Below are 15,934 nucleotides of genomic sequence, written 5' to 3'. Positions count from 1 at the left end.
TCAGGGGTGTGAAAACACACCCCCCCGAGCACGGCAAGTTTCAGCACTGTAAAGCGCCAGTGTAGACAGTGCACCAGCGATGGGAGTTGCACCCCTCATGGAGGAGGTTTTTTGTTTTGTTTTTTTGTTTTTAAAGAGCACTGAGGCTGTGGCTACACTTAGCACTTCAAAGCGCTGCCACGGTAGCGCTTTGAAGCGCCAAGTGTAGTCAAAGCGCCAGCGCTGGGAGAGAGCTCTCCCAGCGCTGTCCGTACTCCACCTCCCTGTGGGGAATAAAGGACAGCGCTGGGAGCCGCGCTTTGACCACACTGGCGCTTTTCAGCGCCGCAATTTGCAGCGCTGGAGAGGGTGTGTTTTCACACCCTGCTGCAGCGCTGCAAATTTGTAAGTGTAGCCAAGCCCTCAGAGAGCTGTGCCGCAACCACACAAGGCATGTTAAAGCGCTGCCGCAGCAGTGCTTTAGTGTTGCCAGTGTAGACTAGCCCTTAGGCTTTCACTTGACAAAGCTCTTAGCATATGCTAAAGTAAAATTGCTTTATCTTGCCCGGGGTCTTTGAAGATGCTAACTAGAGCTACGTAACTATCTAACACTTTATGGTGTGCTGGGGAGAATCGAGTTCCTCTCCTGACACATTCAAAAACTTTGAGACACTTTCTTTGTTCTATCCATTGTAACATGAAAGCTATACAAATAGAAAAGATCTGCCTTGGGGCTAAGAGGAGCATTACAGTATCTATACTGCAGTGTAGCTATATATAGTGCTGTATGCTGTGTGAATGTGCCACACAGCTGACTTGCTATTCAAAGCAATTAAATTAAAGCGGGCATAAACTAGACCGAGCAATACACAGCAGAAAGAAGAACAGGGTGTGGCGTGTGAATTACATGCTTCATGGAGCAGCAGTTTCTTTGAATGTGAAGATGTGGCAACCTTACTTACCAGCAGACAGCTCAGCCAATAGTAATCTAACAGCAGTTCAAGGAGTCTGACTCCCTCAGCAGCAACTAAGGTCCCAGGAGTTCTTGGGCTCAGGTGAATAAATCTCACACAATTGACTGAGGATAAATGGTCCAGACAGTATTACTTGAGACTTCAATTACTCAGCTTTCAAGCCAGCAAATCTATCAAGGTTCTACAAGAGCAAAGAGTTGGGATGCAGAAGTGCTGACGAAAATCTGTCTGAGCTGTTCAAAGGCTTGGCTGCAGAGCAGCAGTCAAAATAGGTTCGGTGGCAGTCTTCAAATAGTCTCTGCCCAGAGAGAAGTGAAAAGTTAGGCCCAAACACCCTTCACCTTTCTGCAGTATAGAACAGGCAAATCTGAACCAAAGCACAGCCGTTTTCTTCAAGAGGAATTTTCATATTATATTGTGGCTTAGTCAATTTCAAGTGTCAGTAGAAACAATGCCATCAGTTAAAGGTTTGACTGGTAACACCGATTACATTGATTCTTGCTGGATTTTAAATGACTAAGACAGACTAAAATGTTAGACTCTGAGATGCCATATTTCTTCGTCTCTAATGTGAAACACTTACTTTATCGGTTATGAACAAGGACTGTACCTCAGTAAGTTAGCGTTGCTTAAAAACTGAACAATTACCATCTTTTCTGGTAAGAAATGTAAGACTTCTGTGAAATTTGGGTATAAACATGCCCCTAAATAGTAACAATGAAAATTCACATGCAATCTAGGCAAACTACCGTCACTTCATACGAAAAGTGAAGATTTAATACCCAGATGAAAAATTGATACCACCACAGTTATTTAGGGACCTAGTTCTGCTAGCTGTACTCACATTGAATAGTACGTCACAAACTTGGGCACCTCTAGGTATGATTGTTTCCACTGATGTGCTTTTGGCCCCACTTGCTTCTTTGAAACTTGCTAGAAGTCTGGCCTCTTATGTAGCACAGACCATAGAACTTCCCCAATTGTTTTTCTGAAAATGCGCTAGGAATTAAACATCTAATCTTGATGTAAAAATCACCCATGACAGAGAATCCACCATGATTCTTGATAAGTTGTTCCAATAATTAATTAGCCTCACTGTTAAAACTTTACACAGTATTTCCAGTTTACCCATATTTGACTTTCAGCCACTGGATCACATTATACCTTTCTCTGCTAGACTGAAGAGCTCACTATCAAATATTAGTTACTTACAAATTGTAATCAAACTGGGAACAATGTCACCCCTTAATCTTCTCTAAGTTAAAAAATTGAACTCCTTGAGTTTATCGCCATAAGGCACGTCTTCTAATCTTTTAATCATTCATGACTCTTCTCTGAACTCTCTTCAATTTATCAATATTCTTCTTGAATTGTGGATATCAGTATTGGACACAGTATTCCAATTGCACCAGTGCTAACATACTATTATTAAAGATTCCCTTGTTTATGCCTTCAAGGATTACAATAGCCAGTGTCTCAGTGCAAGCTCATGTTCAGCTGATTCCCCACCATGACCCCCAATTTCCACCCCCCCAGAGTCATTGACTCCCAAGATAGAGAAACACTCCCCCCTACATCCTGCAAGTATGACCTACATTCTTTGTCCTTAGGTGTATACATGTGCATTAACTGTATTAAAACATATGTATTGTTTGCTTGCACCTAGCTGCTCAAGGGATCCAGACTGCACTATATCAGTGACCTCTTCATTTTTTACCACTCCACCAATATTTGGGTCATCTCCAAGCTTTATCAGTGGTTTTATATTTTCTTCCAGGTTCATTGGTAAAAAAAAAAAAGTTAAACATCGTAGGTTGCAGAACCAGTCCCTGTGGGATCCCACAGGAAAAACCTGTTCAATAACAATTCCCTGTCCTGTCAGTTTTCAATTCACTTAAATGTGTGCCATGTTAATTTTAGATATTTGTTTGTTTTTAAATCAAAAGGTCATGCAGTACCAAGTCAAACACTTTACAGACGTCCAAGTATGTTACATCAATACTATTACCTTAATCAACCAAACTTGTAATCAAAAAAAGATATCAAGTAGTCCGACAGGATCTATTTTTCCATAAACCCATATTGCTTGGCATTAATTCTTGAACAACGAGTCCTGTATCAGCTGCTCCATTCTTTTTCCCTGGATCTGTGTGAGACTGACAGACCTATGACAGCTTGGCTGGTTCCATTTACTCTCTTTAAATACTAGCACAAAATCAGCTTTCTTCCAGTCTCCTGGAACTTCCTCAACGGACAAAGACTTACTAAAAATCAACATCAGTAGTCCAGCAAGCTCCTCAGATAGCTCTTTTAAAACTCTTAGATGCAGGTTATCCAGACCTGCTGTTTTAAATATGTCTAACTTTAGTAGTTGCTGTTTAACATCCAGAAGCAGCCAGTCCAACAGGACAGCAAAACTGAAAACCGATGTAAAGAAGTCAGCAAACATAAGCTGAACGAGCCAATGCAACCTTTGCTACTTCCTCTGATTGCTCCCTCTATTCAAAAAAAGTTAGCTCATGGAGTTGAAATTTTTTCTTCTTCTATTAGATCTGAAATTTGCCCATTGATTAGATGTAAAGAGGGCTTTTCAGTTGACCTTTGCACATCTTCAAAGGATACACCAGAGACTGATTATTTCCTTGAGATCCTCATGGGAAAGATCATGTCATAATCAAGTCCATAAGAAATTATCAGGCGTAAGTTCTTTCCATTTCTGGATCTACCTTGGAATAGTCAGGCCAAGTGACAAGCAGTTGACTTTAAACATTGGCATCCCTTTCATGTTGTTGATTATGACTATTCTGCTGGAAAATAACAGCTTTAAAAATCAAGAATGGCTTCAACAAAATGAAGTAGTAAAACACAAAGTAAAAAAACATTTGAACAGGATGATCATGTTACTGATCATTTTTCCATCCAAATCAGAAGTTTTGCCAGAGTCACAGCAAGAACCTAAATATGTTTATTAACTTACTATTCTATGCATTTTAGCATGCTATGAGTTTCTATCAAGGGGTGTATCGCATATTCAGATGCCCAGTGTTCTTCTGTCACTTAAAGAATTATTAAATTAAAGTGATATTGCAGCACTTTCAACAATTCACCCAGGGGTTATCCATTCATGGGGTTTTATCTATGTTTGCTTTCAAGGGCTTTGTGAGGAGCATCTTATTCATTCTATTCTCACTATAATGAGACAAATGAACACTCTCCCAATTAAGTCATTTATATTTCCTTCTAGTCTCACACACGCAAATAACCTGTGATAATCTGCTAAGCTGAAAAAAAAAGTAGAATAGAATGACACACTGTTCTTCTACCTAGCAGCAATACTGCTCCTTCACCTGAATTTATGTGCACAGACCTGAGTGATTAGCAACATATAAAATAGGAGCCTTTGGAGCAGAGCTTATTTCAAAGTCAAGAGATTTAAAAAGAGAGATGGATAGAGCAGGCTCACTGCCCTCCTCCTCCATAATATAAAACACAGCAATTAAAAACAGAGAACTTCCTTTCACTTCAAAGTACTTTAAAAAAAAACCCAGCATGCTCAGTACCGTACAGAAGACAAATCTGAGGACAATCCTATGTCCTAGAAGAGTTTACAATCAAGAGATAATGAACAGGACAGATTGGGAGATCCAGAAGTGTGTGCTGGCATGTGTGTTGATTTCATGTTCCTGCCTTTATCTCCCCACATGATGAATACCTAGAACTAAAGCCAAACTTTGGAAGAGGCAAGCCAGAACAAGTTCTGTTGCCACCCAATAGCTCTTTGGGGATGATCATATCAATTTCTTCCATCTCAAAGGTGCTTATGTGCTGTACACATCACACACTTCTGGCCACATGCATGCCATTTCTCCTCCCCAGCCTTTCTGCTGATTTTGAGCAGTCAGATACAAGGGCAATTAGAGGGGCACAGCAGGAGGCTATTTGAATCAAGGAGTCTTTGAAGAAACATTTTGACAACAATTCCCAGTAACATGCCTGTATGTGATGAATTTGGCCAGGCAATGTTTACTTGCCGCCATGAATTACTCCTGTAGTGCTTGCTTCTTGAGCGTTAATTGCAAGGAGCAAATATTCCTACCTATAGCCACTGTGTTTCAATGGTAGCATTGAGCGATGTAGGTATGTCACAAATAAAGACTCATTATTTCAAAGACTCAAGTTTAATAACTGGATAAAATACAAACTTTTGGACAAACAGGAAACATAAAAGTGAGGCACGGTCTTGCAGTTAGGGCTCTCACAACTGGGTGTAATTCCAGCTTTCATTGGAAAACCAGTCCCCAGGCGTGGAGTGCACAGGGTACGGTGAGGAACCAGGACCATGCAACAATTGTGGTGGGAGAGTTTGGGGGAGGGCATGGACCGGTGTTCTGTTGTGGCTGGAAGGAGAGTCAGGCATGGATTTGCTCTGATTGCAGGCTAATGAGGGACTTCAACATCTCTGGCTGGTCCTCCAGGAACTTTATCATCCACTCCTGCCCATGTCCTTTTGCAGCTATCCAGCCTCAGTCTTTCATTTACTGTCTCCCTCCATGCTCATTTCACTATATGCTGCATCTATTCACTGCAGCACTTCAAGAAACATATCCTCTTTACTCCTCCTGGGTCACTGCCTTATCTGATGGAGATGCATCACTGGTGTGGAGGAGTGTTCAAGGGCACATCTGCAGAAGGCAAACAAACAATCAAAAGAGACGGTATTGAGAGTGCCTCACAGCCGTGAATCACAAAAGTTACACACACCTCTTTCTCACAGTCCTGTGGCTAGCACACAGGTCATTGAGTCCCAATTATGGTGAGTTCACAGCTGGGGTGGGAAAAGGCAAGAAGGGACAAAGGCTGGTTTGCAAAGGGGGCTATTATAAGTGACTATGGAGCCTATTCTGAATACTAGTACCCTTCCCTTTTCCATAGGCCAGGAATCGAACCAGATATCTCACTCCTCAGGGTAACTCAGGATGCAAGGGAGCATCTCCTGCATGCGTGTGGCTTCAGACCAGCTCTGTATGCTGATCATCTGTGTGCTGCTTTGGTCCCTGCAGAGATAATTGCTGGGTAGTACAGCAAAGTTTCCTACAGTGGCGGAGAGAAACAAGGCAGCTCTCCCAAGGAACCTTCGGCAGAGGATGGCAGAATTCCTAGAGGACAGTTTCCTAGAGATCACTATGGAGGATTCCAGAGACATCCCCGTGTACAGTAACATACTTTTTGCTGTGGCCCCAGTGCATAATGGGCAGGCTTTATTAATTTCTGTCCCTTACCCCTCCTCTACCATACAACGAAGTACATGAGAGCTCAATCTCCTCTCACCTTGCAGTATCAAAGCAAAATGAGTACTTACCAGAGCTCCCCTCTCCTGCATCCTGTAAGCCAGAGTTGGAGTGCTGGGACCGACTAGACTCCTCCGGAGTGGAAAAGAGGTCCTGACTCGCCATGCATCTGGACAACTTTGCCTTGTGCTCCACATTGCCCTCCAGTTCCACCTTCTCGTCCACCAGTTCCTCATCGAGGTTGAGTCAACTGGCCGCTGCTTCCAGTCCCCCCAAAAAGTATCCACAGGTCTCTTGGTGGAGGTGGGGTCGCCACCAAGGATAGCATGCTGCTCCTTATAGAAGTGGCATGTCTTCAATGCTGCTCCAGAGCAACAGCTGGCCTCCCTTACCTTCTGGTACATCTGCCTCAGCTCCTTGATTTTATCATGACACTGCTGCGTGTGCCTTTCATGCAATCAGCCCCATAGTATTGAAATTTCTACAGCTGGTGCAAAGCTCCGATTGCGCAGCCTCTTCTCTCCATATACTCAGCAGATCAGACAGCTCCGGTGTGTGCCACATGGAAGCACGTCTGCTGTGTGACGGTCAGCTGTGAAGATGCTGTGTGAACTGTGTACCAGGAGCAACCAGGAATTGGAATTTCAAAAATTCCCAGCTTCTAAATAGGGGAAGGCGCATACCTGTGTATCTTCAGGGCAGCAGAGTTCTAACTGCTGACCAGAGCAGTCATGATGGGCACTGTGAGACACCTCCTGGAGGCCACTTAGGGTGACATAAGTAAGTGAGGAGCCAGAGTGACGCAGCATCGCTCTAACTAGGTTGCAAAAAAGCTCTATGCTGCTCATCAAGGTGGTTTTATGATGTCGGCATAGCAGGGGAGTTACCTTGGGAAGAGCATTTCAGTGTGTACACCTTCACTGATTTGTCGCTGAAAGCTGACTTGAACAGTTTTCTGAACAGTTATCCACAATCAGCTTGAATAGACCTTAGGTGGCAGTGAACTTGCCAGAAGCAAGTAAAACAGTTCTTTGTAGAGGACCGAGATGAAAAGAGAAAGTGACTAAATTCCCATAATCTTAGTCACTTGCTTTCTGCAGCAAGTAGAAAAGCATGTTATGCACTGTTGGGCCCTGCCTACACTAGGGCTGGTTTTCAAAGCTTACCTATCCACTGTTGCTAACACACCTGTTCAGCTCCATTGGCGTTAGCAATTTTGGCAACCCTAGAGTAAACTGGCTGCTGCTACTGTTTTAAGCATCATCTAACCCTGCTCACAGGACACATACCTGACATAAAACAGTAGCTGGCAGCCCTCATACACTACAACATTGCTAACACCAGTAGAGCTAGACCAGATTTAGTAACAATTGTAAGCGTTTGGAAAGTATCCCTACTGTAAGCATATTGAAGTAACAAAGGTGACTCCATCAGTATCTAGGCAAGTTTCACACTTCACTGCACTGCCCTTCCATAAGGGAAACAGATCTGTTTGGCTGCTTGCGACCCTTCAAAAATGGCCTTTAAAACATTCCCCAGATAAACAGAGGAAGGATGAGACGAAGTAGATAGACAACTGGAAAGATGAACAGTGACAGAAAGGGCAAAAAAGAATAAGGAGATTCAAGAACAAGGATGGGGGAAAGGAAGATAAAGTACTGAAATTAGGATTGCTGCTGTTCTTTTTGCTCTATGTCATTTCTCTCCTCCATAAATGTGTTGGACCCCAGAATGTGAGATCAGTTATCAGAGGTTTTTTGGTTTTTATTTTTGTAGCCCTGTAGACTCGTGCTAAGACAGTGAGAAAGCTTGTTCACCCTACTAGCCATTTTGAAAGCCATTTTGATACTAGCCTATATCAAAAATATTAACAGGAACCTTATCCTCTAAACCCAGCCTTCAACTATTTCCAGCACTGACACTTGCACAGTATTTATCACCACTATTTTTCTAACAGTAAATTGAAGTGAGTGGTCAGTCCACTCCTCAGCAAACAGATTGTCTTGTGTGTCATGACTCTCTCACAATCTGAACTACCATTAGCAATATCAGTATAGGCCAAGGACTGAATGAACACAGATCAGGACAATGGCATATTTGCACAGCCAGGAAGTAAATACTGCACATGCTGTTCATGTTCTGTATGCAGACAGCATTGACTGTAAAGTTCTCTCAAAAACACTCACTTTTTAAAAAGAAGGCAGAGCGGGTAGAGTCTCATATGAAAGATGAAAACCCTACCTTTAAGGAAGCAATTTGTTCAGTTGGAGTGTTTATTATATTTCCAGATGAAGGGGCCAAAATACATACTCTGGAGCAGGTTCTCTGCCCTGTTTTAGTGACACAAAGGGACCTGCTAGTCTCCCACCTGCAAGTGCCTGCTAGGGATCCCCCTCTGGTGGCAGTACATCTGCCAGTGGCTGTGAAACTGACAACAGCCCATACACCTCAAGCACAGTGGGCAGTGGCTTGCGTGCACAATGCTCTGGCTATCTGCTAGATAGTCCTTAGCAGACAGTTTGCCAGCTAGCACAAGATTAACCTGTCCCAGGCCAGAGAGTCAGGGAGCTGTAACTGTTTTTCTTCTTCCCCTGGGCTTCCCAGGATGGCTGTTTAGGGGTAAGAGAAACAGTGACAGAAAGGGCAAAAAAGAATATAAGGAGATCCAAGAACAAGGATGGGGCAAAAAGGAAGATAAAGTACTGAAATTAGGATTGCTGCTGTTCTTTTTGATCCACTAGACCCAGCAGAGCCAGGCATGCTCCTATCCTGCTCCCTCAGGACTCCTACAGCCCAGCACAACTCTCTCCTCCCATCTCTCTCACAAAGCAGCAGGCAGCCAGCAGGGGAGCTAATGAGCAGCTGCAACTGAGGGTACATCTTCACTACCCGCCATAACGGCGGGTAGCAATCAATTTCTCGGGGATCGATATATCGTGTCTCATCTAGACGCGATATATCGATCCCCGAGTGAGCTCCTGTCGACTCCGGAAATCCACCAACCCGAACGGCGGTAGCGGAGTCGACATGGGGAGACGCGGACATCGATCCCGCGCAGTGAGGACGGTAGGTAATTCGATTTAAGATACTTCGACTTCAGCTACGTTATTCACGTAGCTGAAGTTGCGTATCTTAGATCGATTTCCCCCCGTAGTGTAGACCAGCCCTGAGAAAGGGCATCTGCTGCTATAGATGGCACCCAGTACACACTGCAAGTGCTTTAAAACAAACAGTATAAGTGGTGCTCCCTACCTCTCCCCATAGCAACAGGGCCAATTCAAACACTTCAAGAATCACAGGGAACATGCTTTTAATTCATAATTAAATACATATTTTCTCAATAGTTGCTCTCAAGGGCCACAGATTGACCACCATTATTTTGAAGGACTAATTATATTCTCTTACTTACCATTTTTCATTTGCCTGTTAGATTTTATAGCTATTTATTTTCAAATATAAGCTTTGACACACTGCGATTAAGTCAACCATATGTTTGAGGCATTCACATTAACACTTACATAGTTGTAATGCTACAATTCAGCATCAGAACTTCCTGCCGGAATTACTTTTTTTTTTTTTTGGCTAATTATTAAGAATGAAACCCATAAGACAGAAGACAAATAGAATAAAGCCTTCTCAAGTGCAAGAGTCTCTTTTTAAAGGATCAAAATAATCATTCAAAGAGCATCACCCAGTGATGTTTGTACATTTGAATTTTAACTAATTTTGTACACTGGTAATAGCACAGAAGGAAACTATGTGCTTTTTAAGAGACAAGTTGCAACGTTTTTAAATATTAAAACCTCTAAACTCCAGTCTGAAATCTAGCTCAGCTTCACCCTTTTGTATCCCAGGCTCAAACAGAAGATGCAATGTAATGCTGCATTTATGACATCTGTGTAGTTCCACAGATACTATATTCAACACTATTTCCTCACTTAAGTAGGAAAGACGACTGATAGGGAAAAAAAGCCTTGTATAAAACTACATCTTCAATACAGATTATACACAAGTTATGAAAAAACACATGGAAAGTGAATAGATTTAAAAACTATGATAATCATTAGTGAGCATGCACTTCAGTTTTTTTCCTTAAACTCATCTTCATGTCAAGAGTCAGTATGTAGTAAAAGGACCTTATTAGAGGCCAAAACGTAGATTTTATAAATGAATTCACAAAACCTAACACTCACACTTCTGCAAGGTTTCATTTCAATGGAAACCTGGACAGAATTTAAACATATCCTTGATGTGCTCACAACCCAGACTCCACATCACTGTGCTGAGTCAGAGAACCAGAAAGTGAAACTGACTAATGAAAATAGGTTAGTTTTTTTAAATTTGATAAGGTTCCATAACAGGAATTTTGTGAAGTATTCTTTAATAAAAAAGAATACATAAAGTGCATTTCAGGATAGTGAATTTGTTTTGAAAATTGTGGATAATATGTAATAGGAATATAAGAATTACCATATTGGATCAGATCAGTGACCCATCTAGTCCAGTATCCTGACTGTTAGTAACAAATGCTTTTAAATATAGGAATTTTCTGGCGGTAGACAATTATTGAACTACAAATATTTTCATTAAAATTGGGGTATGAACTTTCAGGGCATAAGTTAACCTCCAACAGAAGTATGATTCTTTCCCTTATAATGTTAAGAACTTCATCTAATCTAGATCGGTGTTCATCAGTTCTTGAATTCCACTAAACCCTTGCGGTCACAAAATATATAGTGGCAGTGAATTCCAGTGAACAGACTTTTTAAAAAAAAAAGCTGTCCGTGAATCAGACTCAAGGTAACATGGGGATGGAAGGGACCATAAGACGTCATCTAATCCAGCCTTGTGATGAGGTAGGCAGAACAGCAAGTTTAACACTAATAATATTGCAAACAATGGGTTATTCCTCTTATGAGGAAGGGTGAGTGGAGCACAGGATCAATCTTCTATATATCATATCACCACTTCACCTGCCCCCTAAACTGCATGTTCCAATCCTTTCAATCTCTTTTCGTGAAGACTTTTTCTACACCTCCAATCATTTTTGGTATACGTCTCTGAATCTAGTCTATTTCTGCTATCTGCTTTTTGGGAGAGGGTGGCTAGAACCAAACATTTCAGGAATAAATTCTATCATTTGAAAATATCACCACCTGGATGTTCACCACCTTTTTGCACACTGAACTGTAGATTAAAAGCTGACTGACCTAGGTACTCTTCTCCCTCCACCACCAGTATTATCTAAGCACCTCACAAATGTTAATGGATGTATCTGCACAATACCTCTATGAGGTAGAGAACTAACCTTATTTTACAAGAAACTTTAGGCAGAGCAATTAAGTAAGTTCACTAAGATCACAATAGCCCACCATAATAGCGCTGAATTTCAGAAAGGGGAAAAATGAGGAAGCTAAACGGAAATTAAAAAGTAGTCACAAAAAAGTGAAATGCCTGCAAGCTGCATGGAAACTTTTTTAAAATCACCATAATAGAGTCTCAAATTAAATCTATAGCTCAAATTAAAAAATATAGTAAGAGGACCAAAAGAATTTTACCATGGCTAACCAACAAAGTAAAAGAAGTGGTTGGAAGCAAAGAGGCATCCTTAAAGAAGTGAAAGTAAAATCTTACTGAGGAAAACCAAGAGGATGCAACGAAGTGGGTATTCACCCACGTAAGCTCATGCTCCAAAACGTCTGTTAGTCTATAAGGTGCCATAAGACTCTTTGCTAATTTTACAGATCCAGACTAACACAGTTACCCCCCTGATACAAAAAAAATTAGTGCATCAGAAGCAGGAAGCCTGCCAAACAATCAGTAGAGCCATTGGAAAATCAAGGTGCTGAAGGAGCACTCAAGGAAGATAAGATTGCTGCAGACAAGCTAATGAATTCTTCACTGCAGAGAATGTGAGGGAGATTCCCATATTTGAGCCATTCTTTTCTAGGGTGACAAATCTGAGGAACTGTCCCAGATTGAGGACTCAATAAATGGGACAGTTCCTCAGACGGTATTCACACAAGTGTTCTGAAGAAACTCAAATATGAAATTGCAGAACTACCTTTGCTCTGTAACTTATTTAAATCAGATTCTGTACCAGATAACTGGACCACAGTTAATGTGACACCAATTTTTAGAAAAGGCTCCAGAGAGGATCCTGGTAATTAAAGGACAGCAAATCTAACTTCAGTACCAGGCAATTTGGTTGAAACTGTAGTAAGAACAGAATTATCAGACACAGATGAACACATTTGGGAAGAGTGAACATGGCTTTTGTTAAGAGAAATCACACCTCACCAATCTATTAGAATTCTTTGAGGGGAAACAACAAACATGGACAAGGGTGATCCAGTGGATATAGTGTACTTGGACTTTCTGAAAGCCTTTGACAAGGTCCTTCACCAAAGGCTCTTAATCAAAGTAAGCAGTCATGGGATAAGAGGGGAGGGTCCTCTCATTAATCAGCAACTAGTTAAAAGACAGGGTAGGAAACAAATGGTAGGAGGAAACGGTCAGTTTTCAGAATGGAGAGTCAAAGAGTGATGTCCCTTGGGGACCTGTTCTGAGACCAGAGCTGTTCAACATATTTATACACGATCTGGAAAAAGGGGTAAACTGTGAGGCAGCAAAAGTTTGCAGACAATACAAAATTACTCAAGATAGTTAAGTCCAAAGCTGACTGTGAAGAGTTACAAAGGGACCTAACAAAACTGGGTGATTGAGCAACAAAATGGCAGATGAAATTCAATGTTGATAAATGCAAGGTAGTGCATATTGGAAAACAATCCCAACCATATATACAAAATGATGGGATCTAAATTAGCTGTTACCACTCAAAGAGATCTTGGAGTCATTGCGGACAGTTCTCTGAAAATATCTGTTAAATGCGCAGCAGCAGTCAAAAATGCGAACAGAATGTTAGGAACCATTAGGAAAGTGATAGATGATAAAGCAGAAAATAGCACAATGCCACTATATAAATCCATGGTACCCCCACACCTTGAATACTGGTCACACCATCTCAAAAAGATAAGAAGACTCTGACTTTTCAGTTTTGAAAAGAGATGACTAAAAATGGATATGATAGAGGTCTATAAAATCATTAATGGTGTGGAGAAAGTGAATAAGAAAGCATTATTTACCCCTATACAGCACAAGTTCCAGACATGTCACCCAATGAAATGAATGGGCAGCGGTTAAAAAAAAGGTAAAAAGGAAAGTACTTCTTCACACAACATAGAGTCAACCTGTGTAACTCACTGCCAGGGGAAGTTATGAAGGACAAAACTGTAAAGGAGTTCAAAAAAGAATTAGATAAGTTCATGGAAGATAGGTCCATCAATGGCTATTAGCCAGGATGGTCAGGGATCCCATGCAACCCCATGCTCTGGGTGCCCTTAGCCTCCAATTGCCAGAAGCTAGGAGCAGACAACAGGGGATGGATCAGTCAATGATTGCCTATTCTGTTCATTCTCTCTGAAGCACCTATGCTGATACAAAATGTACATACGCGGATAGCTGTGGATATCCGTGGAGTTGTAGGGCTCTAGCAACAAATGAGACCAGTAGGGCCATGGCCAGCGACCAGGCCAGGAACTGCAGCAGCCAGTCTGGAGAAGCTCCTCCAGCATGGCTGTACCACCCCCAGCCCTACCCACTGGGGTGGGCACTAGGATTACCAGCAGCTGTCCCTTATCATGCTATTGTGTGCAAATGGCTCGCATGCTCCCAGGCAGGAGTCCCTTCCACGCAGCGGTGTGCGTCTCCTGTCTGGAAGCACACAAGCCACTTGCACACACTAGCGCAGTGGTTCTCAACCTATTTACCATTGTGGGCCGCATTCAATACTACCTCTACGGCCCTGAGGATGCCATATGAGCCGCAGCTCTGTGCTGTTTGAGCTACAAGCAGCCCATGGGCCGCAGGTTGAGAACCACTAGCATGATCAGGGCTTAGCATGATCAGGGCTTAGCATGATCAGGAATAGCTGCCGGTTAACCTGGTACCCACCCCAGTGGGTAGGGATGGGGGAAATAGAGCCACACCAGAGGAACTACCCAGGTTGGGCGCTGGCTCCTGCAAGTGGTGGCCTGACATACTTCTGATGCTTTTGCCGCTCCAGTTCCTGGCCCAGTCACTGACCAGGGCCCTGCTGGTCATGCTCGTTGTTGCTAGAGCCCTGCAACTCCAGAGATATCTGCTTTATATCCAGATATAAATTTTGTATCCACACTGGGCTCTAACTGGCAGAAGACAGGATACTGGGCTACAGGGACTATTGGTCTGACCCAGTATGGCCATTCTTAAGTGACTACATGAGAACATATAAACATAACGATATAAAAGTTCCTGATTTTTCCTCCTACTTGAGAGCTTTACAAAAGAATCTAGAACAGTACTTCAGGCTCAGAGTGGAGCACTTTGCATTATGACTGTAGTCAGCTTGCTAAAGAAGTTTCACAGGGCACTGAACTCTCCTAGCACAGCAGCAGTCCCTTAGCAGTGCAATACCTTTCAGCGTGTGTAGAAGAGAAAAGCAGGCGACTCACCTGGTGGGATCTGGAAGTTTGCAGGCAGTTGTATTGTAGTGGTCTGGGGGGCTTTGGGAGCCACGGTTTGCGGAGCAGCCAGCCTAGGCCCACCAGAGTTCTTGGGTGGCTGCTGGGCAGCGGTGACAGTGGCCACTTTAGCCACCAGAGTCCCCACGGGGGCAGTCACCACCCGTGACTGCTGGGTGACGGCAGGCACCAGGCTGATGGGACCCTTAGTCACTGCGTGGCTCAAAGCTACTGCCTGGGCCCCCGCGGGAGCGCCAGCGGCGGAGACAGAAGCAGGGGGCACCGTGCTCGGGGAGCAGAGGAGCGCAGGTGCCGGCTGAGCCCCACCGGCCCCGCTCGCTGCAGGGGCCGCCACTGCCTGCTCAGGGTGCCCGGCGGGCATCACCCTCACCGGGGCTGCCGCAGAGGCGCTCATGGAGGAGGAGAACGGGACCAAGGCGGGGAGGGCTGGAGTTTGCCGGGGCGTCCGCGTTATCGCACAGCATAGCAGCCGGGAAGGGGCAGGCGGGTCTCGCAGCGGCGCGGCGGGATCCGGGGCTCACACACTGCCTGGGCGCGCGGGCTGCTCCGGGAGGCTCCCGCTGCCACACTGGCGAAAACACATGGTCACCCGTCCCCTGCCGGCTGCGCGCACGTGGGGCGGGCTGGGCCTCCCCCCCAGCGGCGGCGGCGGCAGCAGCAGCAGCGGCCGGGTACAGGGAGCCGGCTCGCGCTACTGCGCCGGCGCCCTGGGCTCTTGGTGCCCGACACTTGGACCCGCCCCCGCGCGGCGGGCCCCAGCCATGTTTATAGAGCCACGCGGAGCCCCCCGCGCACGCGCTCCAGGCGCGCGGGGCCGCAGCCGGGCTTTCCCCGGGCACTCTGCCTTCGGATTGGTGGCGCCGAGCGAGCCTATGGGGCGGAGCTTTGTGGCGTCACAGAGGCTGCGTTCCGAACAGCTGGGAGGCTGAGGAGGCAGATGTGGGAGCTCTCAGCGGGGGAAGCGGCTGGTCGGACTCCCGAGCGGGAGCCGCGGGGTTCAGGCCGAACATTTCGGATTCACTCGGCTTTTTTTCTTACAAACCCGCAAAGCCAAAGAAGCGTCAGGCCGTTTTAAACATTACAATTTGAAGGGCAGGATTTAAAAATCCTT

The 15,934-nt window shown here is 44.2% G+C and overlaps 1 protein-coding gene across 2 annotated transcripts in view; it reads right to left on the bottom strand.

Moving 5' to 3' along the window:
• Positions 1-15,633, bottom strand: part of TAF4B (TATA-box binding protein associated factor 4b) — a 114,818-nt gene extending 99,185 nt beyond the window's left edge. The window contains exon 1 of one of the 2 annotated variants that reach the window (XM_039528067.1): positions 14,794-15,633. In XM_039528067.1, coding sequence (XP_039384001.1) covers positions 14,794-15,217 — 424 coding nt within the window. In that variant the 5' untranslated portion in view covers positions 15,218-15,633. The remainder of the gene's footprint in view (positions 1-14,793) is intronic. The other variant, XM_039528066.1, reaches the window with a different exon arrangement.
• Positions 15,634-15,934: the final 301 nt, after the last annotated feature.

This window comes from Mauremys reevesii, linkage group 2, assembly GCF_016161935.1.
Source record: "Mauremys reevesii isolate NIE-2019 linkage group 2, ASM1616193v1, whole genome shotgun sequence".
Lineage (NCBI taxonomy): Eukaryota > Metazoa > Chordata > Testudines > Geoemydidae > Mauremys > Mauremys reevesii.
The sequence above is the reverse complement of the archived record's forward strand: the minus strand, read 5'-3'. Positions and strand labels throughout refer to the sequence as shown.